Source organism: Cheilinus undulatus, linkage group 15 (assembly GCF_018320785.1).
Source record: "Cheilinus undulatus linkage group 15, ASM1832078v1, whole genome shotgun sequence".
NCBI classification, from domain to species: Eukaryota; Metazoa; Chordata; class Actinopteri; order Labriformes; family Labridae; genus Cheilinus; species Cheilinus undulatus.
Genome location: NC_054879.1, coordinates 41089281 through 41112198, shown reverse-complemented (window position 1 = coordinate 41112198; position 22918 = coordinate 41089281). Strand labels below are relative to the sequence as shown.

Genomic DNA, 22918 nt, shown 5'->3' with positions numbered 1-22918 from the left:
TTGCTGTTGTTCCTGAACTCTTCCACTTTCAGCTGAATCATTTTAAGACACATGGTAATAAAAAATAGGGCTGAACGAATTGGGAAAATAATCTAGTTGTGACTTTTTTCTCCCCAATATTGCGATTACGATTTGATATGCAATTATTTTTTAAGTTCCTCACCTCATGTATTTTCAGAAAAACACAAGCAGTAAATCATTCTAGATTATAACCAACACAATATTAGAATAAACAAGGGCTGAACAATTTTTTAAAAATATCTAATTGTGATGATTTTGACTTGCATTGCTAATTGAAGATGATTTTTTCTATTGAAGGGAAGGTAATAATTTGTATTTAATTCTCATATTTAGTAGGAAAATGTACAAAAATTAAGAAAGTAGGATGTTTTAGTAGAATATTCCAAAAAAAATACACATGAATGATTGCATATGTAATGCATAATATGTCTGCTGCAAAAAGTTTGAAACTGGTATTGTGTCACACATTTCAGGTAAAAGAAATATTGCAGCTTCTATGATTTGAAAATTGCAGCAGGCCATATTGCGATTTAATCTAATTTTTGATTAATGGCCCAGCCCTGAATGAAAAGTATCTGCAAATCAAAAATTGTGAAGACCCTACTTCCCAAAGTAGAGAGTTGTTAAAGCTGCTGTTTTGGAAAGTTGCCTTTAGTTGAAAACCTTTTGCATGTACACACTGAAAGGATCATCACCAAAAAACATGAAATGAATTCCCTAGAAACAAGCTGAGTGGCAGATTTGCTTGCAGTATCCCCAGAAAGTTTTATATATCCTTGAGCGTATCCGACAGACTGATTTTTGTCATTAAATGCTTTAGTCAGTGATGCCTCCTTGGCTTACTTCTTTACCCTTTTGACCAACTGCATTTTAAAACTATATATACAAATGTAAAACACAAAAAAGTATGAAAGTTTTCCTGTCATACTTCTAATCCACACATGCATTCTTGTAAATGTTTTGTTATGCTCTTTGGAATAAGAGCAATTACTGACACTATGTGCTTTTGTTGTACAGATTAGAAATCTCAAAGATCATGAAAAGCTCGTACCTGCGGGGCTTGAACATGGCCTTCTTCTTTGTGGGAAGCAAGATCAACATCTTCGTCACCGTCTGTGTCTACGTACTGACAGGGAACACGCTGTCTGCTAGCAGCATATTCACAGCTGTGTCCCTCTACGGGGTGATCAGGCTCACCATCACGCACTTTCTTCCCTTCGCCATGGAGAAGGTTTCTGAGTCTCTCATCAGCGTCAGAAGAATCAAAGTAAGTACAGCACTCATAATGGACATGTTTACATTATTCTATTGAAGAAAATTTGAAACCTTTTGGGTTTTTTGATTTTTTTGATTTTTGAAGCATTTTCTCCTGCTGGATGAAGTGGCTCCGCGGCACCTGGGGTTTCCTGCAGCAGAGAATGAGAGCATGGTGAAGATTCAGGATTTGATATGCTACTGGGACAAGGTGGGAATTACTGTGTGCAACATCTCTCGCATCCTGTTTATAGTAACCTTGACTACAATCCTTACTCCCCATAGGAGTGTAAATCAAATCAACTTGAAAACTCATCAATAAACCTTACAAACTAAAAAGTTACAAGTCAGTCTTTCAGTCTGTTTTCCTGTTTTCACAGTTGCTCGAGGCTCCATCTTTACAGAACGTGTCATTCACAGTGAAGGCGGAGCAACTCCTGGTGGTTATTGGACCTGTTGGGTCTGGAAAGGTCAGGTCTGTTCCTGGGATAAGGTTCACTGTTGTGAAGGCGTAATTATAATCCTTAGAAATGGTAAACTAAGCAGTTGTTGAATAACATTTTAAATTGTGTTAAGTAATAGCATTGGTTTGGAAAGGTTAGACTTCATTACAAGCCAGTTTAAATGCACCTGGAGTAAGGATTGTCGCTGATAATGTCTTATATTACAGTGTAATGTTAATGCTGTCGAATGTTGTCTAATGGCTGCAGCATGGGTGAAGAGCCAAGAGACAAATTTCTAACTTGGTGGGACAAGAACGCTTATCATATCACGTCATGTCGTGTTGTATCCTATTATATCATATCATATTTTATCTTTAGAAGAGATAGAGTTTAGAATGGATGTAGGATTACCAAGGTGGAAGGAGGTGCAGGCTGTAGTAAAGCCTGCAAAGGTTTCTTTGGCCCCAGGGCCAAATGGAGTACCCTACCACAGTGGTTCCCAACCTTTTTTCCTGGAGCCTCCCCTACTTACATCTAAGAAAAGCCTGGTTCCCCAAGACCTACACCAACTAAAAAGTGATCAGTTACTGTCAAAAATCAACAAAATTGTATTTGTTTCATAATAAAACCCAAAGAAAATATGTTTATATCTGTTTATTATACCAAAAGACATTTGAAAACTATCAAAGTGAAGTTTTGCCATGATCTTAGTTAATACATGCCAATCTAATCTTGACAACCTCAGAGCAGTTTTCACTCTATGTGTGTCATTGACTCTTCATGTTTAAAGTGACCAAAATAAACTAAACTTAAAAAAAAAAAGGGGATGAAGCCTCACATCCCTCTTGAGATTTCTGGCATCCCCCTCAGGGGGTCCTTGACCCCAGGTTGGGAACCAATACCCTACCAGGTCTATAAAAGCGCACCTGATGTCCTTAGATTTCTGTGGCAGCCTATCCCAAAGGCTTGATGGAGAGCAAGGGGAATCCTGATTCCAAAGGAGAGGGAGTCGTTTGATCTAAACCAGTTTAGAACTATTTCACTCTTAAATGTAGAGGGCAAGATTGTCATTTGTGTAGTGGCACAGAGGCTTGCTAGTTACTTAGATAGCAATAGTTTAATAGAAACGACAATGCAGAAAGCAGGGATCCTATGTTTTACTAACCTTGCAAAGCAGATGGTTATGCCCGTTTCCTTGTTTCTCACTGGTAATCCAGCTTGCAAAGCTTCCATCTGAATCGTTTGGGCCCAGTTAGAAAGTGACAGAACCAATCAGCAACGAGGAGCAGTATGTTTGAGCATGGAGGAGTCATGACGTAAGCAAGCAGCAACAAGAGGCCGGTGCAATTATGGCGGAAGACATTAGCGTAGATGCTGCTAAAGTGCCAGTTTTGTCAGAACTTGACAACGTTTCTTCGTTAGAAGAAGAACAAAGAACAGCAGTGAGTTGTTTCCTTTTCAGAAACAACAAAGTCGTGTACTGACATGTCTACAGTCCCCATAGTTTGAGTTATGCAGTTCTCTATGGAGTTTATTCACCGGTAGCTGCGCACCATGGTAGCAGCGACGATGTCACATGTTTTGTGCTCTGATTGGCCCTTAAAGATAGACAGAACGTTTATGCAATCACCCTGCGAGTTCTTTTTCAAAGGCTCTGCCCTTTCCCAAATGCTGTGTATTAAAGGTTTTCCAGATGGATGTGAAACACATCCATCTGGCGTGTCAGGTTAAGGTTTCGCAGGATACACAGAACATACACTTTTTCTGTTTTTTCTAACAAAAGTATGTGCCCCAGGACTATCCACAGTCTCTCCAATAATGGGAAAAATCCCCCCCACCTCTCTTTCTCCACCTTTCAGAAAATGTGTGCTGAAACAAGCAGTTCTCAGATTTTCCCCTCATGATGTCATGTAGGGAGTTAGCCCCGCTCCCAAGTTCGGTTGGCTCTCCCCACTTGAAAGCTACCAACTGAGAGGAAGATTACATCCTTTAATGGATGTGACTGTAATGTAAGTCACATCCATTTCCTGAGGGTCGGAGTCAGGGGTGGAGTCAGACAGCTTACTTAAAAAGACAGCTTACTTATTTAAGCTTTACCGACTGAGGCTAAAAATGGCGATTTGGACATATTTTGTGATTATGGCTGTAAAGTAATCAGGAAATGCCCAAAGTCTGAGAGCTTTGGTCCCTTTTCCCAGGAGTACTTGAACTAGACTTTTCAACATCTGGTTAATGATCATTGCCCATTATATGGAATTGTCAGCAGTTTAAAAGAAGAAAAACAAGAAAATTGGATTTGTTTTTCACTGCTTTTATGAGAAGAAATTTTGTTATTGCTCATAAGGTTTTGATTGGACATTTGAAATGAGAACCTATACATGTTTAGAACAATCGCCAGTCATTTTTTGAGTCTAGGACTCTGGGTGTGCAAAAGAGAACTATATATATGCTCTTCATATACCTCAGTTCAGAAGATGCATCCTCCAAATTGCTGTCCTCCTCTATGAACCGTAGCGGCTGTTTCACCATTCTTGATGGGCTTCCCGACATTAAAAATGTGTGTAATAAAACACAGACACGCACAAGTGCCACTATCTAATGCTTTTGTTTGTAAACAAAACACCACACTAACTCGCTCTCCTTTTACTCTCTTCCTTCACTCTCCTTTCTCACTCGTCTTCTGCCAAAGCTGCCATTTTCACGGTGCTGTTCGACATTACCGTAATATATATACCACATCATATATTGCCAGAAAGCAGAGATTCTCAGCTTTCTGTCAGCATTTGAATTTTTTAAATTGAGCAAACTTTCGAGTAGTTATGGTGTTGAGAATCCGTGTAGCTGTCTCTCCAAACTTCTGGTGTATTGTTATGAATGCCTGTGTAATATGGTTGCGAGTACCGTAATGAACCATATATGTGCGCATGTCCACAATTCTCAGCTTTCCAACACCGTTGGAATTTTTTTCAATCGGACAAACTTTGACAGAGTTATGGTAATAATACTCCAGACATATGAAACACAGCGCCGCCGCTGGCTCTGTAGGTAAAGGGTTAAAGCTATAAACACAGAAACAGCTCGTTCTGAGCAGGGCTGAAACAGAGGGGTTTTTAGACATGCAAAAATTCAATACTGGAGTTTTTTTCAGCAACAAACTTCACAGGCATGTTTTGGGGACCTCTGAGAACAATATAAACTTGTCTTAAAGTAGTAACATATGTGACCTTTAACTTTATCAACTTTTTTTTTTAATATGAAATATTAATTTTGTTCCGTGTGTTTGTGTTTTTTTTTTTGTTTTTGTTTTTTCAGTCATCCCTCCTCAGTGCCATCCTTGGAGAGCTGAGTCAGGAGAGCGGTGTGATAAAGGTCAAAGGAGAGCTGACGTACACGTCTCAGCAACCATGGATTTTACCTGGTACCATTCGTAGTAACATCCTTTTTGGCAAAGAGCTCAACATCCAGAAGTACAACAAAGTTCTAGGAGCCTGCGCCCTCAAGAGAGTAGGAATCACTCTGAACTATTTCTCATGTATAATTTGACCCACTGCTTTTAAAGTATAGGTGATAGAGGAATTTTAGAACTCCTAGCTTGTAGCAGCAGAGCAATGTAAGTAACTGATAAGGGTTATGTTGGACCTGTCCAGGATATGGACCTGCTACCGGGTGGAGACCTGGCGATGGTCGGGGACAGGGGGGCCAACCTCAGTGGAGGACAGAAGGCAAGGGTCAGCTTAGCAAGGTGTGCTGGGTAACTGTTCAGTTCTGCACTTATTCATCTGGTTTCATGACAGACCTAACCTCCCAATGTGTTTTTAGAGCAGTGTATCAGGATGCAGATATCTACCTGTTGGATGACCCGCTCAGTGCTGTGGATGCTGAGGTGGGAAGGCACCTCTTTGAAGAGTAAGTGTTTCCACAAAGGTTTTCGTTGTTTTGCTTTTTACTCATTTTAGCAGAGATGTCTGTTTTCTACAGGTGCATTTGTGGACTATTGAAAAAGAAACCTCGCATCCTTGTTACTCATCAGCTGCAGTATCTGAAGGCTGCAGACCAGATTGTTGTCTTAAAGGAGGTGGGTGTAAATGTTGGTATATATACGTGTACGGCGAGAGGTGGGGTACAACCTGGACTGGTTGCCAGTCCGTTCGATAAGTGTTATTTCAAATAATGGCTGTGATAGATCAGTGTTTCCCAACCATTTTCCCTTGGAGCCCCTTTAGGACCCAAGAGACAAGAAAAAGTGACACACTGCCGCCAAAAATGAACATAGATTTGAATTATTTCACTGATAAAACCCTAAAAAAAGGCTTATGCATGCTTTCTTATCAAAAGACCTTTGTACAAACTATTTAATAACTGCTTTATCATGGTTTTAGTCAATATTTGCTAATTTAATATTGGCAGCCTGAAAGCAGACAAAGCCCCCCCTAAGATCTTTGGCGTCCCCCCTGGGGTGTCCCAGACCCCAGGCTGGGAACCAGTGTTATAGATCACTGTGTCTGTCGGTTTTAGTACCTTTAACTGTCTTATTTCTGCATTGATAAGGGTCAGATGGTGGCACATGGGACCTACAGTGAGTTACAGAGCTCTGGTTTGGACTTCACCTCCCTGCTTAAGGAGGAGGAGGACAAGGAGGAGGAGAGGCAGGGCATGACCTCAATCTCTGCGACTGTCTCTCGCTGTGCCATGTCGCCCTCTGTCAATTCAAAGTCCTCTCTGTCCTCCCTCTCTTCCTCTCAGTACTCTTTGATTGAAGGAGCAGAGCCACTCGCCAAGGTAGGTTTATCTGACTGTAAGTATGATTTTTTTTCATTAAGTTTTAAGAATACATGTAGAGCTCTGTGATTGTTAAAAAAAAAACCTTGTTGTACAGCCTGGCAACCACTAGAGGGCAGAAGGCACTCATCTTTCCCCTGCTGCTCTTTGCAGTGTTTCTGATTGATATTTACACTAGTGTCTGTGTGTAGGTAGTGCAACCTGCGGACGAAGAAAGACGCTCAGAAGGAAACGTCGGCCTGCGTATGTATGTGAAGTATTTCAGGGCAGGCGCCAACTTTATGCTCCTCCTGGTCCTCGTTTTGCTAAACGCTCTTGCACATGTGAGTCATTTTTTAATATTATTTACTTCAGTTTTGAAATTAAGTACAGAATTCAACTCTTATTTAAAGTTGAATTGGTAGTTAAAGCCAGCTGTTTTCAATCATGTTTAATTCTAACATAACTTGACTGCTGATTATTGTGTGTTTTAGATTGCATTTGTTCTTCAGGACTGGTGGCTGGCTTGCTGGTGAGATTTTATTTCTTTCACACACCTTTAAAGACAGCAGTGAAGGTGAAAAAGAGATGGCAGCTTTTGTGATTTAGAGGCTTGTATTTTTTGTACCTGAAATGATGATTTAAAGAAGAAAACTGATGTACAATATTTTTTTCCGGCGTTATTTTTTACTTGTTGAAACTGACCTTGTGTTTCAGGTAAAGAGAAACATGTTTTGTAAACTCTCCTCATGTTGCAGTTTTATTTCTTTGTTGTGTTTATTTGTCCTTGTAGACTTTTGGTTCTTTTGTGGCTGACTTGCAGGGCCTCTGAACAGAAGCACATCAATGTGACAGAGCACCTCAATGGCAGCTCCTCCCAGCAGCTGGACCTTGACCTGTACCTAGGTGTTTACGCAGGTGAAGCTCAGTGAGCGCACATTGCTCTTTGTGTACTGTAGAGTCTCTGAATACGCCAGGCATTCAATGAACAGACCCACAGTTCTTTGGCTGTGGCCCAAGGCCTTCAAGGCCCAGTGTGTGTGTACAAGGGCCTCAGCTGTACAGGGAGATAGCAGCGTCTTTCTTGTTGTCTGCTGTTGGATTGTTGTGATTGTCTCCCCGTGACTCCCAACCTCTGCACTCTTTCACACTTTGTATTCACAGTGAAAGATCCACATTCAAGACAAAAAAACATCACTGAAGGAAAAACTTAAGTGGAATATATCTGTTTTTTTTTTTGTGTCATTCAGCATCTTTAATAGTGGCCTTAAATGCATAGCTGACCTTGGAACAGGCACAAAGACAGCTTTTTAGTGTGCTGATGGATTTTTTTCTGTGCTTTTGTCAGGTTTAACAGCCACTTCAGTAGTGTTTGGCTTCCTACGCTGCTTGGTCTTCTTTAATGTCCTGGTGAGCTCGGCTCAAACCCTACACAACAGCATGTTTAATGCCATCCTAAGGACCCCGGTGCACTTTTTCAACGTCAATCCAATCGGTGAGTTCCTCATGTCCTCTTCAAGTTCTCATTTGAATGAATGACAAATAAGTCATGAATGATAAAAAACAGAAAAGGGATGGAGAAGATTTAAAGAAGTTAACATCAAGAAGGACCTGCTGTGGGAGTTATTTTACTAACACCTGGCCACTAGAGAGCAGACTGTTGCTGACTTCATTATGTTTCCATCCACTCCACAAACATCCATGATTGTCACCTAAACTCCAGAGTCTGTCATTGCTCTGTATAGGATTCATTGCTTTTATTATAACCAGTATAATTAAGGCTTTACATGTATCTGTAAAGGTTATAAATTATGTGCAAATAAATTTTTTAATGCAATTTTCACTCAAATGTGGTTTAAATGATAGCCATTTCAATTATGTTATATTATATAACCTATAAAGCAAAAAGTGAAAAAAGCTCAAAGACAGTTTTCTTTTGTCATTTTTAGGTTTAAAAATTAATGATATATCATAAAAGTCAGTGTTGCAAGCAAAGCAGGGCCAATTCAACAAAAAAAAACCCACATATTTTATGACTTAAATTATGAAAATAATGTGCTGTAAAATCATTAAGGAGGGTGCTATTGCTTTATCGTGCCAAAGCGCAATCATATTGAATTAACTGTGTTTACACAAGATCTTTGACTGTGTACTATTTGGATCTGAGAGCTGTGCAAATATAGACATTAGCTAGCTGTGCTGCATCAGAAATCTTAGCTTATTTTTTTTATTTGAGGGGTCAGTGGAGCGTGCAAATGACATGATTGTGAAAGTGTGCAGACACTTATGTCTGCACACTTTTTTTTCAAAGGTGTGTTTTTGCATCAACTTTTCAAGCACATTTCAAGATTTGGTTGCAAATTTTTCCCTTCTAGATTTTCCAAATTTCCCCCGTGGTGTTGTGGTTTTAATTAAAGACATCTTTTTAATTAGGGGAAGTAATGCCACTACTATCTGTCATTCACATCCAAAGTCAACTGTCAAGTGGCCCACTTTGATAACTTTAATTTTTCTGGGGCTTTGTTCACCTGTCAGCAGATAATTACTCAGCCTAATCTCTTCATAGTGACACGCATGTACAACACAATCAGCCCGGGTGGGAATTCTCAACAAGAAGGGAACTTGTATCTGTATAATGACTCATAATAAGCTGTTAACACAAGTCTAAATATGATTTGAGGGTGTTCAGGAGCTCGCGGTTTCTTCTGGCATTAGAAGTGGGTGTAGCGACAAAGCTCTCCTTTGCAGAGCTGTGTTTGAAGCAAACACCACAGGTCTTATAATCTTTGGCTTTTGTTTTTCCTGTTGCCGCTGCGTTGTGTACTGGACTACCTGACAGCTTATCTGGGGTGTGCCTCGCTCGATAATCGCACGAGAAGAGGACAAACACTTTGAATAATGTAATAATCTGTTTAATAGCGCAGCAAAGGAGAGGCTTAACAGACACTGCTATCTGATTGCTGTTGTGCTGCTATCAGTAACCATTGTATGGCCAGTCCAGTCATTACCACTTGGCCTCCAGGCTGGCAAACAGACTGTGTCTGACTAGATTTATAGAAAAATGTCCCTCAGACTTTACTTTATTTTGTCCTTATCCTGTCAGCAGAAGAATAAGCCTGACCATGACCTTTTATCTCTCAAATATAAAAGAATCTCACTTATTTCTTTATATTTTTTCTTCTCCTGCTCTGTATTTTTTCCAACTAATTTATTCGCTTGAGTGTAACCTAGCAGAAAAGATTAGGACAGAGAAAGACAGCGTCACCTCTTCAGACTCCCCCTTATGTTTCCCTTCTTTCGTTTTAAATGTTTTACTCCTCTCACAAGATTTTTTTATTTGTCTTTTTTTTAGCCTCCCACTTCTCTTTCTTTCACATTGTAAGCAATGTGAAACTGTGCACCTTGGAGGAATTTGACAACAGTTTACATGTGTAAGTGATAGGCGCGCTGTTGCTGAACAGGCCCCACTGTTTGAAAGCTGTCCACGGAGTTAAAGGTTACCATTTCAAGCGTGGCTGCACAAAGGTCTTATTTGTTATTCTTTCAATGTGCTGTGTAACAATAGAGCAAGGCAGTGGTGAATTATGATTGATGGAGGGGCTTTGTAGCTCTCCTCTGTGGTATTTCAATCATCTTTCTGTCTTATCTTCTGCGCTCTGTAGGAATAGTTTGGGGCTTTTGCTGATTAAAACTTTTATATTTTCTAACAATACCATTTGATGAGTTGGAGATATCCAGATGGTGATGATAAAACTCCAGATTTCCTCTTTTTTTATTAATTTATATATCCTGATGTATTCATGTTACTGAAATTTAGCAATATGTTCAGTCTTATTACAGCTGTTCACCCAAATGTGATCCAGTTAGAGCAGCGCAGACAGCAGTGGATGTGTTGAGCTGATGTTGATCCCTGTAATTTAGTGTCATTGAGTGGGCTAATCCCCTCAGAGACTGCAGGCCAGGGCTTCAGCTCATCAGCACAGTCGAGGAGTGGAGTTTCAGTCAACACATACACACATATATATATATTTCTACTGTCCCCCTTTCACTTTGCCATCTCTGCTGGGTGTCACTGGGTTTGCTGTTGACACAGAGGCAACATTAGATCGTCTGCAGTCAGTGATGTGAGATTCTAATTGTGTCTACAGAGGAAATGTTTTAATGTCTGTATTTCAGGTCTGGGATGCAAGAGTGTTAAGAGCCAAGCGAAGGAAGTACTGCAGAGAGGGTGATGATATCGAGGTGTGTAAATTGAATGTGGAGATGGAGCCGTGTGTGCGTGTGCAGCGCGGCTGATAGGGCTCCCCCTCGCTCGGCACTTCCACTATTTAATTGCATGAAAGGGAAGGAGAGGAGATTGCAGGAGCCTGGCGGTGTGAGCGAAGAGAATGGATTTAGAATGTATTAGTATTGGCAGCAAGGCGCCGGCGGTGGGAGGCTGCCCCAGGCCTGTGGGCCCCCTTCATGGAAGTGCAGGTGAGCTGTGCCACCTCCAGCCTTGGCAGCCCCCTCCCCAGTATTCCTTCATTATCGCACTTGCCTCACTGAAAGGCCCCTTTCCGTCTGCGCCGGGGCCCACACATGGAGCAGCTCTGAGTCGTCCCCTTATCTTGATGTTTACAGGGAACAGCGATTTGCCACACGCCCTGCTCCAGCCGGACCCCACTGTTCCATTTCTTTAAGTGTGATTGGGGGCCCTGCTCACCTAATATCTCCACTTTAAGGGGCCACCTTAGTTGGGAGGGCTTGATATTTCCTGAGCCTGAAAAAGTGGTGCAAATCACCCTTGGAGTCTCAAACCATGAGAAATTGTTTGATACTAATGCTGCTGATATCCTGAAACATCTATGCCCCTCTGGACACAATAGGTGATATTGTTGACAACCACCCTCAGTGATTGAAGCCATTGTCCCATGCCGATCTTACCTCATAGGCATTTCCATGCAGTGGACGTCTTTGTGTAACTGCATCACTGTAATGTATCCCCTCTATAGTGAGTGCAGGATGGAGAAGGGTCTTTCACTTCATCCCCTGTGAAACTCTGTGTTAACTGAGCCGCTTGTCAAACAGCTGATAGCTGACTGATGTTCTCTGCTCTAACACCCTCTAACCATGGTATGATGTAACCCAGAGAAACCTAGCCTTTTCTTATTGCCATTGTTTGTTAGATATGCATGAATTTGGGTCATCTATGGCTTAGACAGTAAAATTACATAAAAATATTATTGGATCTTCCGCAAACACACTTTGACAAGTACTCCCCCCGTTGACAGACTAAAGCAGTAATATTCTCCACTAGTGTAGTCGCAGCTCTACCCCCTCGCATGAACCCTCCCCTCGGGATGTCTGTATGCTAAAGGGGCACTCACACTGTGAATAAGATTAGTCTGCCTCCAAGTGTACAACATGCTTACGCCACTTGACTTTGAATCAGTGCTGATTTGGAGCATTGCTGGGTTGTTGCGGGGAATAATGCCCTGGCTGGGTTTTTATGCAATGGCTGTTATGGGGAGCCCGGCCTCGTCTGCATGCATGTTTTTTAGGCAGGAGCAGCATTTTGGATAAAGCTGTAAGCTGCTTACGGCCGTGGAGAGAGGTGATTACAGGGCCCACCTCCGTAGGACTGACTGGGAAGCTGGGAGGCAACTTTTAGGTCAGTGGTGCCATGGCTCCGCCACGCCTCCAGAGCGCCATACCGTTACATTGTGCCACCGTGCCGCTCAGCCAGTGCCTCTTCCAGTCCAATACCAGCTCACGCACTGATTAAAGATCTTTTTTGAGCCTGTATTTCCTCATCTGGTTACTGGAGTTGCCAGTTTCATTTCAACGTGGTATTTTACCCCAAATGTGTTCTTTATTTAACTTTTTTCTATTCGTTGTTTGGGCTATCCATTCATAATCTGCGTGGGTCATACTTGACCCAGTCTGGTTACGCAATTTTCGAAGCATGAAAGCATAAAGTGTCACCAGTTTCTGTGTCGCATCATTTCCGCCTGCCTCTCTCATTCACACTCATAAATGACAACTTACTCATACAGGTTGTGCACCTTTTATTTACATTTATGCTCAATATGCATATTCATATAAGTGATTACTCCTTGTTTTTGAGCAACAGAAACTATGAACTCGAATCATTTTGACTTTAGAGGAGCAATTGAACATATGTAGATGATCACAACTGACCCAAATAGAATTTTAATGTTAGAAAACAATCACACTAACTTTCCTTGTTAGTCAAAACTGATCCCATATGTGTTGCCTCATTTAGAGCTTACGTATTTTAGGGCTGACAAACAATTAAAAATCTTAAATTGTGATAAATCTCTTAATTTTTTATGTTAATTTATTGAATCTCCTACCTTTGTTGTGTTCTGAATTTCCACAATTTTGCATTAAAAACTTGCTTTATTTTGGTATTTTTTCTACTTTCTTTACTCAGGGTAATTGACTTCTTGTTTGGAGATATCCTTTTATTTTTGAAAGAAAATAAGGAATATTAGACAGATCAAAGTTTATAACATGAATTGAACCCTTGCAAGGTGCAAATTACCTTTGACTTGACCTCTGAGCTGTCTGAGTTTTTGGTGTCCAACACATTTTATTGATTTTCAAACAGTAACATTTTACATTCAAAGTGTAATTTCAAAAGTCTGTCCAGACATGGAAGGGGTAAGCAAAAGAAACAGAGGACGATCCTCAAACAAGAAATAAAATAGAATATAAACAAATAAACAACTAAAACACACATATGCACACTGGTCTATTGTAAATACTGTCCATCAAGAGAGTAATTCAGATATTTTCATAATGACCTCAATGTTGCAGACATGACTAGCCAGGAAATGTAGGGACTCCTTATGAACATGTACTGATCAAGTTCGCCCAACAGAGAATATGTCTGTCACTCTCTCATAGGCTCCTGAGCTGAAATGAAACATTAAGGAGAAATTATTTAGGGTTGTCAAGATTAATCGAGTTAAGCACAATTAGTCAAGGTCCCCAATTAGTGCACTAATATTTCTATCGCAATCAAATGCATGACTTTTTCCCCTTTCAACACTCTTTGGTTAAGCCACATCAGCATCTTCCAACTGCCCAATGGACATGTAAAAAGAAATCTGGACCTTGTGTTATCAAACATTAACTCTTTACTGTCTCCTCAAGTCCTTTTCAATCCATAACGTATTCCTTTTTCCGTGGTTAAGTTACTATAAAAGCAGGTCTGTATTCTAAATTGAAGTCAATTACCTTTATTTTAAGACAGAAGACAAACCTGAATTGGCAGAAAAGAGTTTCAAATGGGGGCGCAGATGACCTAGTGGTTTAAGTCCCTCCCCATTTGTGCATGCGGCCAAGGTTCAAGTCTGACTTGTGGCTACTCTCCCTCACTCTTTAATCCCTGTTTCTGACTCTGTCAACTGCTCTCCTCTACAAAGGCATGAAAAGCCCAAAAGGATATCTTAAAATGCAAATGGTAGAAGTGTACAATGTGATTAAAAAAGTGTGATTAATTGCATTAGCTACCGAAATACTGAGATTAATTATGATTAACTATTGGCAGCCCTAATAATTTACATTACCGTGGCTGAACCAGAGTGTCCTGAGAAGGTCAATAAACCAATTACTCTTTTAAAAGAAGATTAATGCAGTAATAAAGGACCACAATTAATCATGATTAATGCATTAATGCTCACAGCCCAGATATACATTATACAATTCTATATAAGGGCCTTTTTTCAACATTAAAACACAGCTTTTGCACTTCTTTTTTGAGTTATAGTCAGTGTACCTCATTTATATGAAATTGGACCTCATTTTATTGTCATGTTCTGCAGAAATTGTGATGTTTTTTTTGGCTACAGTTATACTCATAACACCTAAAAAAAAAAAAAGAACTATCCACTCTAACATTGTCTTACTTCATGGTAAATATTTATCATGATTGACATTTAAAAAGGAAGTTGTGGGCAATTACATAGGCAACTAAGGCAATTAGGTCTGAGAAATAAATGTTAATTATAAAAAAAAGTTGAAGGCAGGTTCAAGTTGACCCCAGAAAAGCATAAATGTTAAAAAAGGTTTCGTCTATAAGGTAACAAGCACTGCAAAAACACAATCATGTCAAGAGGGTTAACCTAATTTCTTATTTTAAAAAATGATATAAAATCAATTATGAGGCACATTTACTCAATAAGCCCAGATTAATGTCTTATTTAAAAATATGAAAAGCAAAAATAAATGCCTGAACTGCTTTTATGAAGTGAAAATATGGCCAAAAACTGCCAAAATTAACTTTTTAGGTGTCTAACTAATTAATTAACCAATTTTCAAATGAGTACTAACTTTGAAAGTGCATCTTATTTAACAAACATAATATTTTTGTAGCATTTAAAGGTATTATTCCCTTAATTTCCTGAAAAGTGGAATGAGACATTTTCCACCAGAAATAAGACAAAAATATGCAGTAAGATTTGAATTTTTCAAGTGTGTTAAAAAGAAAAGTACATTTAAAATACAGAATGAAGTATTACCACACAGTTTTTGAGGCGATTCAATGGGAAAATAGACTCCTTGTGGCTTATAACTTGAGCTCAGCTCTTTTTGTAGCAATTCTGGCACCACTCAGGTACTTTTTTTGTCTGCCTCTGAAAGTCTGAGGGCTTCCTTCAGGGACAGGAGATAGAGAAGCCTTTCTGTCTTGCCTGCCTTTAGCTAGTGTAGTGTGGGGATTTGCTATCACTGACCCTGTAGTAAAGAGTGTGTTAAAGCAGCTGGAGTGTAATCATATGTGCTGTGGGATCAGAATAGGGAGGCAGAGGGAGCAAAGTTAGAAAAAGAGTCGCAATAAAAAAGAATGCTGCCACAGCACCTGCGGAGCAGCGGCCAAAATAATGAACACCTGAGCAGATTTGATGCAGCTCAATTAACGTCAGCGACACTGCCAGTCAGAACAAAAAGGCAGGTACGCAGCTTCTGTTGGCCTTTTGTTTATGCACAATGGGTTCTCTCATGTATTCAGCCAAGAGTAGGGTAGACTTTATAAATGCTTGACACATAATGATTCATTGTTTAATCTGGATAGGCCTGTGTTGTTCTGAAAGCACACTTTACAAAAAGCTTTTTTTCATTTTATATTGGAGGGGACTTTGGTTAGATTTTCAAAAATTCTAGTGGAAATGAAGGCACCAAATATTGTTTGAGGCATTTATATGAAAAGGATTACCTGTGTCTGACTTAACCTCCTGAGACCTCAGCTTTTGTTTGGAATTTATTTCCACTTGTTTCTTCCACTTATTTGGGATAAAAAGGATTTGATAAAGCTAAGCCTTGTCTATGAACAGGAATTAGTTTTAAAAAAATGGTGTCCACAAATCTCTTGAAGGTCCTATCTCTGCTCAAAATACAGCACTTGATAGGTTTTAGAGCATTTTTTTTTTTTTTTTTTTTTTTTTGCCGTGCGTCAGCCAATTGTTAGTTGTTAGGAGTCTTCAGTCAATAAGAAATGGTGACAGTCATTAAGACAGCTATGATGGAGTAATTTTTCTTGTTTTTTTGGTTATGGACCTCAAGGACTTGATAATGTCAGGCTTTTGATGAACAAAATTTTCATGAAAGGTTCTGAGTTTCTTTGAAATTATTCTTTCTAACCCTAAATTTCTTTAAATATTCCCCAAATGTTTAGTGTAACTGTTTAGTTTAGTTAAGTTTAGCGAAACTTAATTTTAAAGCCATTTTGATAAAGAAAATCCTTGATATACCATGTACATTCCTGGAATCTGGATCTGTTGAACAGTCTTCAAAAGATCCATCCATCCATCCATCAAACCATCCATCTATCCATCCATCCATCCATCCATTATTCTCTCCATCCATCCATCCAATCATCCATTCATTCATCTATCCATCCATCCATACATTCATTCATCCATCCATCCATCCATACATCCCTCTCTCTTTCTCCATCCATCCATCCATCCATTATTCTCTCCATTCATCCATCTGTCCATCCATCCATCCATCTATCCATCCATCATTCTCTCCATCCATCCATCCATCCATCCATCCATCCATCAAACCAACCATCTATCCATCCATCCATCCACCCATCCATCCATCCATCATCCATCAATCCATCAAACCATCCATCTATCCATCCAACCATCCATCCATCAAACCATCCATCCATCAAACCATCCATCAAACCATCCATCGATCCATCCGTCCACCATCAAACCAACCATCTATCCATCCATCCATCCACCCATCCATCCATCCTTCATCCATCAATCCATCAAACCATCCATCTATCCATCCAACCATCCATCCATCAAACCATCCATCCATCCATCCATCCAACAAACCATCCATCAAACCATCCATCGATCCATCCGTCCACCATTCATCAAACCATCCTTTCGTCCGTCCGTCCATCCATCCATCCATCCATCCATCCACCCATTCATCCATCCATCCATCCATCCATACATGCATCCATCCATCCATCCATCCATTATTCTCTTCATTCATCTATCCGTCCATCCATCTATCCATCCATCCATCCATTATTATCTCTATCCATCCATCCATTCGTTCGTCCGTCCGTCCGTCCATCCATCCATCCATCCATCCATCCATCCATCCATGTATCATTACCTTCCTCCATCCCTCCCTCCCTCCCAAGTTAAGTTTTATTTAGAAAAGTGTAGACATCTATCTGGGTAATGTAATTATCTTTTTTGGCCTTTTAATACATTATGATAAAACAACAAAAGGCAAAATCATGACCTGTAATTCAACTGTTCGTTTTCTCTTTTTACCTTTTTTATTCAAAAATCAAAACTGAAAATTTGCACTGTTTATTATTTTATTGATTTCTTGATTTCCATACTGTCAATTGCCCTATATTAAATTCTTAGAAATTGTAAATCACATGTAAGTTTCCTAGATTTCCATGAAAATACCTACCTCACCCCTCCAAAATTGAAATCACCTTCCCGAAGACTACAAATACATTTACCAAACTTCCATGAATATGCCTGAAAATTTCTAAATAAACTGTGAGGCCCTGAACATCAGACAAATATTCCGAACATAAATATTAAATTCAAAGCAGAATCTCCTCAAAAATTCTTCTCAAATTTTCCAAAATTCTAACTGTAATTTAAAAATTAAAACTCTCCAAACATATTTGCCAAATTTCCATGAAAATACTTTAAAACAGGAAATTTTCCCATCATTTCAAGCAAATTACCTAAATTACAATGGATATTCAGGAATGTTATTTCAGAAATTCTAATAGCAGAAATTTCATTGCAGGTCAGCCAAGATGTAATGTCCTCATATGTACATGCAGGGTCTTAAAGGTCTTACTATTTAGAATTAGGGCTGTCAAAATTTAAACTGTGATTAATCTCAGAAAACCTGTAGTCAATTCCACTGTTATGCATTTAGAACTGTTTATGTGTCACTTTAGATTTTTCTTTCTTAATTTGAAGGTTAACTGACTGTTGGGATACAGATGTGCTTTTGTAGCTTTTATAGGTAGATTAAAGATTAGAACATGAACTTAACCATGGAAAAAGGAACTTGCCATGGATTGAAATGTAAATGTTTGATAACACAAAGTGCAGATGACTTTTGACCTGTCCACTCAGCTGTTTGAGTGTTTTTTTAAAAGCCAAATGAGACATTATATTTAAATGCTGCTGCAGGGAGATGTTGCAGTGACTTAACCAAAGTGTGTCAAAAGGGGCGATTAAGCATGCAATTAATTGCAATTAAAAGAAATTAATGCAGTAGTTGTGGATCTTAGTTAATTGAGATTCATGCAATTAGTCTTGACAGCCCTATTTATAGTACAATAAGCATCTTCAAAGTAACAAGAGTGGCTGTCAATCACGTTTTCTTTCTGACATTTATCTCCTAATGTCATCTAATCTGTTCTTTTGTGTTGTGTTGTTTCAGGAAGGATCCTCAACAGGTTCTCGAAAGACATCGGTTACCTGGACTCTCTGCTCCCATGGACGTTTGTGGACTTTATCCAGGTGAGTCTCACCTCGGCAGGTTTGGTCGCTGGCGCTGCAGCATGGGAAGGCCATTTCATGCCTGGCTAAACCTGCTTTGTGGTCCGGGTCCCCTAATCTGGAAACAATTACTGTAGGATTACCCGCCAGCGCAGCCCAGCGCCTGCACAGATTTAATAAAAGTGTGCGCATAGGCTAAGGGCGTGGCTCCCTCACTGTGACACAACAGAAGCGGCTTCTTCAGAGAATGTGTATGGAGACTAAGCAAGTTATTGGGAGAGTAAAAAAGGTACCAAAGAGGAAATAAAAGGAGAGTGGATGATGGGAGCGATGGGGAGGGGGGGACAGTACAGGGGGATGGTGGCGGTGGGTTGATGTGTTGAGTGGCAAAGAGAAGAAGTGTGAGCAGCAGGCGTATGATGTGTTTGCAGGAGAAGAGCTGAGAGAGTGGTGGTGGAGGCGGGGGAAGGGGACAGGTCAGTTGGAACAGATCCAGAGCAGGACCTGCCCCTCTCAGCGCAATTCACCTAATGCTCTTCAGTCTTAGCCAAGGTAGCCAAGGGCCACCCTGGTGAGCAGCCAGGTTGGGTTACCAAATGCCACCCTGCCACCGTGACAGCCATCTCCCACGAAAGCCCGCGGAGATGAGCCAGCTCATGCACCTAGCGCCACAAAGAAGGGAATGTTCGCCGCACAATTCGAGGTAGAGGAGCAGGCGTGGCTCTTTGGTTCAGGCCAAAGAATAGAACAAAGGCGCACTGAAAACGAATCCCCCCTCCACAATGCCTGAGTGATGTTTGTGGCAGATACCCATCTCACAGTAGACAAAAGCCATCTTAAATGCTGAAAGCACAAAAGATCATATGCACAAAAGCTTTTTGTCTGCTATAGTTTCCCTCATTTTGGTAATAAGGTGAATAATGGCTGGAGTAAAATAATAACTTTGTAGAAGGCCCAAAGGTCCAACTGAAAACAGTGAAAGTAGACTGGGTCAGGACTTTGTGTGAACACACTGTACTTCATGTAAGACTCTGTTTTATTGGATTAGGTTTGAACACTAGGAAGAAAACTTTAACCTTACTTTTGTGTTGAATCAGACGCTGAAGAGCTTTTGTCAAAGCTAGACCGGGTGTCTCATGGATGATATTTTTACTGATGTTCTGCTGCAGCACAAAAGTGGGAAGTGATGGTAATAGTGGACAAAAGTGGCATCTTTTGTCCAAAACACTTTTGTTTGTGCTTCTTTCTGCTCTTGTTTGCAGGTGTCTTTCACTAGAGCACCCTTTAATGCTTTCAGGAAGGACGATTTTCACTCTTTTTATCAAAGTATTAGCCGCACAGAAAAGCTGCTGATCCTGACCATTGTTGCTCTTTCGTGGAGGGACATTTCCCCATAGTCATTGTTTAAATGGTTGTCAGGGAGGGAATAAAGTGAAACTTCATAAACAATGGCCTAACTGGTTTATCTCTCTCTATGGGGAGAGGCCGCTTCTGTGCAAGGATTTGCACCAGAGCCTCCCCCCTTTATGGTGGAGTAAGCACTTCACAGCCCATCAGTACTGCCCCCCTCAAACCAGCCTAACAAGGGGATTCCCTCCAGCTGGGGGAACCTGGTTACACCCAACAGCCCTGTTTTTTTTTCCACAGGTCTCATTTAGTAGTAATTTAGCGTATTGTAAAATGGGCTCTTTCTCTTCCCTCTTTATGGTCAGGGGACAATGACAGAAATGTCAATTAAAAACACCTCAGGCTTTTGGGACTGTCGGCTTTTGTGTAGCCTTGACCTTTAAATCCTGGGTTGCCTCTATTTTCACAGAGGGGGCAGAGGAGGAGACCAAGACAATGAAGGGTGAGTTCAGGGGTCTTTCAGTGAAGGATTTTGTGTGAAGGCTCTTGACCAAGTCACACCACTAACTGTGGGGTCTGTCCTTGCTTTGTCCTTTTTATGTTTGCTGAAAAACAGCTGACATTATTTTTATTTAACTAAGTCTCACTGATGTGAAAGCATAAAAAAAATGGCTCATGAGTCTTAATTTAGAGACTTTTGTGCAGACACAAATGCAGCACAGAAGCATCCAAGACGCAGCAAAAAAATGGCTTTTGTCTAAAAACACTGGCGGGTGGATCGTTGTGTGAGTCTGTACATTGTGGCACATTGTGTGTCAGGCCTTTTCACAGGCTTTGTGGGATATGAGAACTGCTGACGTAACCGCAAGTGCTGTAGGATGGGATTTCAGCGGCTTTCTCCGGCTTCTTTACCACGCTGGTGACAGAAGGAGTGAAGAATGCACTGGCTCCAGGCGCTACACAGGTTATCCTGAGAAACACAGGAGACGGGCCTGTGTGCAACTATATAGGCTGTGCCATAAATCCCCTTTCAGCATTGTTTTTATGACAGAGCTTTTGTCTCCCTGCACAAGGTGAGGTGACACAGAAAGGTGAGAAGCCAAAAAGATTAACTTCTTTAATGTTGTTTAATTAAACGTGTGTGTTTGTGACCACTCAGCAGTACCACACATGGTCATTTGATGGCGAGCATCGGCCAGCTATGTGTTTGTGTATGTGTGGTCTCCCGTGATGCTGCGGTCCAGCACCTCAGCTGCTCTGACTCAGTCAAACAGGCCTGGGAAACTTGCATAACAAAGTCCTAATCTAATCAAAAATCTCCCCTCATATCGATACGATGAAGAGAAAGAATTCTGTGCTTTCTGTTACCGACTTTTTGGCTTCGTTGTTTTTTGTGTTGTTTTGAGGAGGAAGAAAAAAGAGCAGTGGCCGGATGAATGAATTTTCTGGACACAGTGATTTATAGTAGAGCGAGAGAGAGAGAGAGAGAGGGCATTTCAAAGCCTTTCTCTTATTTCCAAAATGGGGTTGGAAATCAGCAGCTTGACTGAGCCCAAATAAGTGACTTCTTTTACCTTTTCACGGCACACAAAGGCCTAATCCTAGGACTACTTGAGCCACCAATGTAGACAGCGAGTGAGACCACCACAGTATGTGTCAGACCCTCCTCAGCACACACAAAAACACATTGACTGCAGCTTTATGAAGTGAAAATAGCCCAGAAAGGGGAAAATGTGAAGGAGGTGTCCACAGTCATTTCTCTCAAAGAAAAGGCCACAGCATCTGGTATTTAATGCTAAAATAAAGCTTAGAAAGGATTGGGTCACTTCTATTGTTCCAGAGCCAGAGTGGAACAGCCCTGTTTTGTTTCAGTGCCACTGACCCTTGCAACTTATTGTGCCGCTCTGTTAGGGAAAAGTGTGTGGAAGAAAAATTCCAGTGATGACAGAGGGCTTCTTTTGAGGAATTTTCCCTCTTTTAAAGCATGCATTTCCTGTTTTGTTTGCTCTTTTTTTTTCCCAGCGGCAAATATTGCACACTGTCAGTAAATAAAGGGAGGATGAAAAAGGGGTTGTAAAAAGCAAACTGATTCCTTGTGTCTGCAGGGATGTTTAATTAAAGAAAAGTGTTTATTTTCAGCTGCGGAACAACAGTCGCTATCATCGCCGAACACAAATATAGCAATTAACTTCAATTTTCTACATTTATTTGGACATCAAAGAGCTGATAGGATCATTGAGAAAATAAAGCAATTAGGGTCAGCAGAGATCTCAATGGTCTTTGGGCGCAGCAGTGTGCCCAGTTTGCTTGAATGACTGAATCACATGCGTGCGGTAGCTTTCTTTTCTTGCTAAAGAGCAATTAGTGGTAATTCTTTATTTAAACTGTTTGTATACAAAACCTTTCATCCTTTTATCCACTTTTATGTGCAGTGGGATGTGGCTTTGGGAGTTTTCTGTTCCTGTGTGGTTTCAGAGGAGATATGGAAGTGGTCTGACGGGGGGGCGAGGTGTACGCTTGCTTTACTTATCTGAGGCATCTGTGTGTAGTGTGGGTGGGGGGCCACGGTGTTCCCGATGCTGACACGATAAGCGACAGACCACGCAAATGGATCACATCAAACATGGCCTTGGCGATGGTGGACCCCAGGGAGCGGGAGGAGGCAAGACTCCTATCTAATGCTTCCTTTTCCTCTTCCGTCCCCTCAGATGACCCCGCTGTCTGATAAACCTGCCCAGAGAAGCCAAAGAGAAACAAAACGAGCTCAATTAGAATTTAAAAGAGCTACTCTGCAAACATGTACCAGCAGCTCCACTGTGTCAAGACAAACAGTCTATTGGATAAGACATTTGTTCCGTTTATATTTGATCCCCTCGAGGGAAGGCTGGATAACATGCAGTAATGGCTCATGTGCCTCCATCTCACTTTGCAGTCTGGTTAGCCTTCCATCAAGGCTAAGATTGAAACTTATGTACTGTGAAATTCTCAGGATCAGTTGTGCTCAGTAGCTTCCACTCACTGTTTGATTGTGTGGGCTCCACTACAGCAATGGTGAGAATGGTAATACCCTCT

The 22918-nt window shown here is 40.7% G+C and overlaps 1 protein-coding gene across 1 annotated transcript in view; it reads left to right on the top strand.

The window, feature by feature from the left end:
* LOC121523072 (ATP-binding cassette sub-family C member 4-like) overlaps positions 1 to 22918 on the top strand; it is a 65597-nt gene that overhangs the window by 11141 nt on the left and 31538 nt on the right. The window contains exons 8-20 of the mRNA XM_041807816.1: positions 1039 to 1288; positions 1382 to 1486; positions 1656 to 1745; positions 5031 to 5222; positions 5366 to 5460; positions 5538 to 5624; positions 5697 to 5793; positions 6267 to 6497; positions 6689 to 6820; positions 6971 to 7008; positions 7300 to 7394; positions 7825 to 7971; positions 18441 to 18520. Of these exons, the coding sequence (XP_041663750.1) occupies positions 1039 to 1288; positions 1382 to 1486; positions 1656 to 1745; positions 5031 to 5222; positions 5366 to 5460; positions 5538 to 5624; positions 5697 to 5793; positions 6267 to 6497; positions 6689 to 6820; positions 6971 to 7008; positions 7300 to 7394; positions 7825 to 7971; positions 18441 to 18520 (1639 nt within the window). The remainder of the gene's footprint in view (positions 1 to 1038; positions 1289 to 1381; positions 1487 to 1655; positions 1746 to 5030; positions 5223 to 5365; positions 5461 to 5537; positions 5625 to 5696; positions 5794 to 6266; positions 6498 to 6688; positions 6821 to 6970; positions 7009 to 7299; positions 7395 to 7824; positions 7972 to 18440; positions 18521 to 22918) is intronic.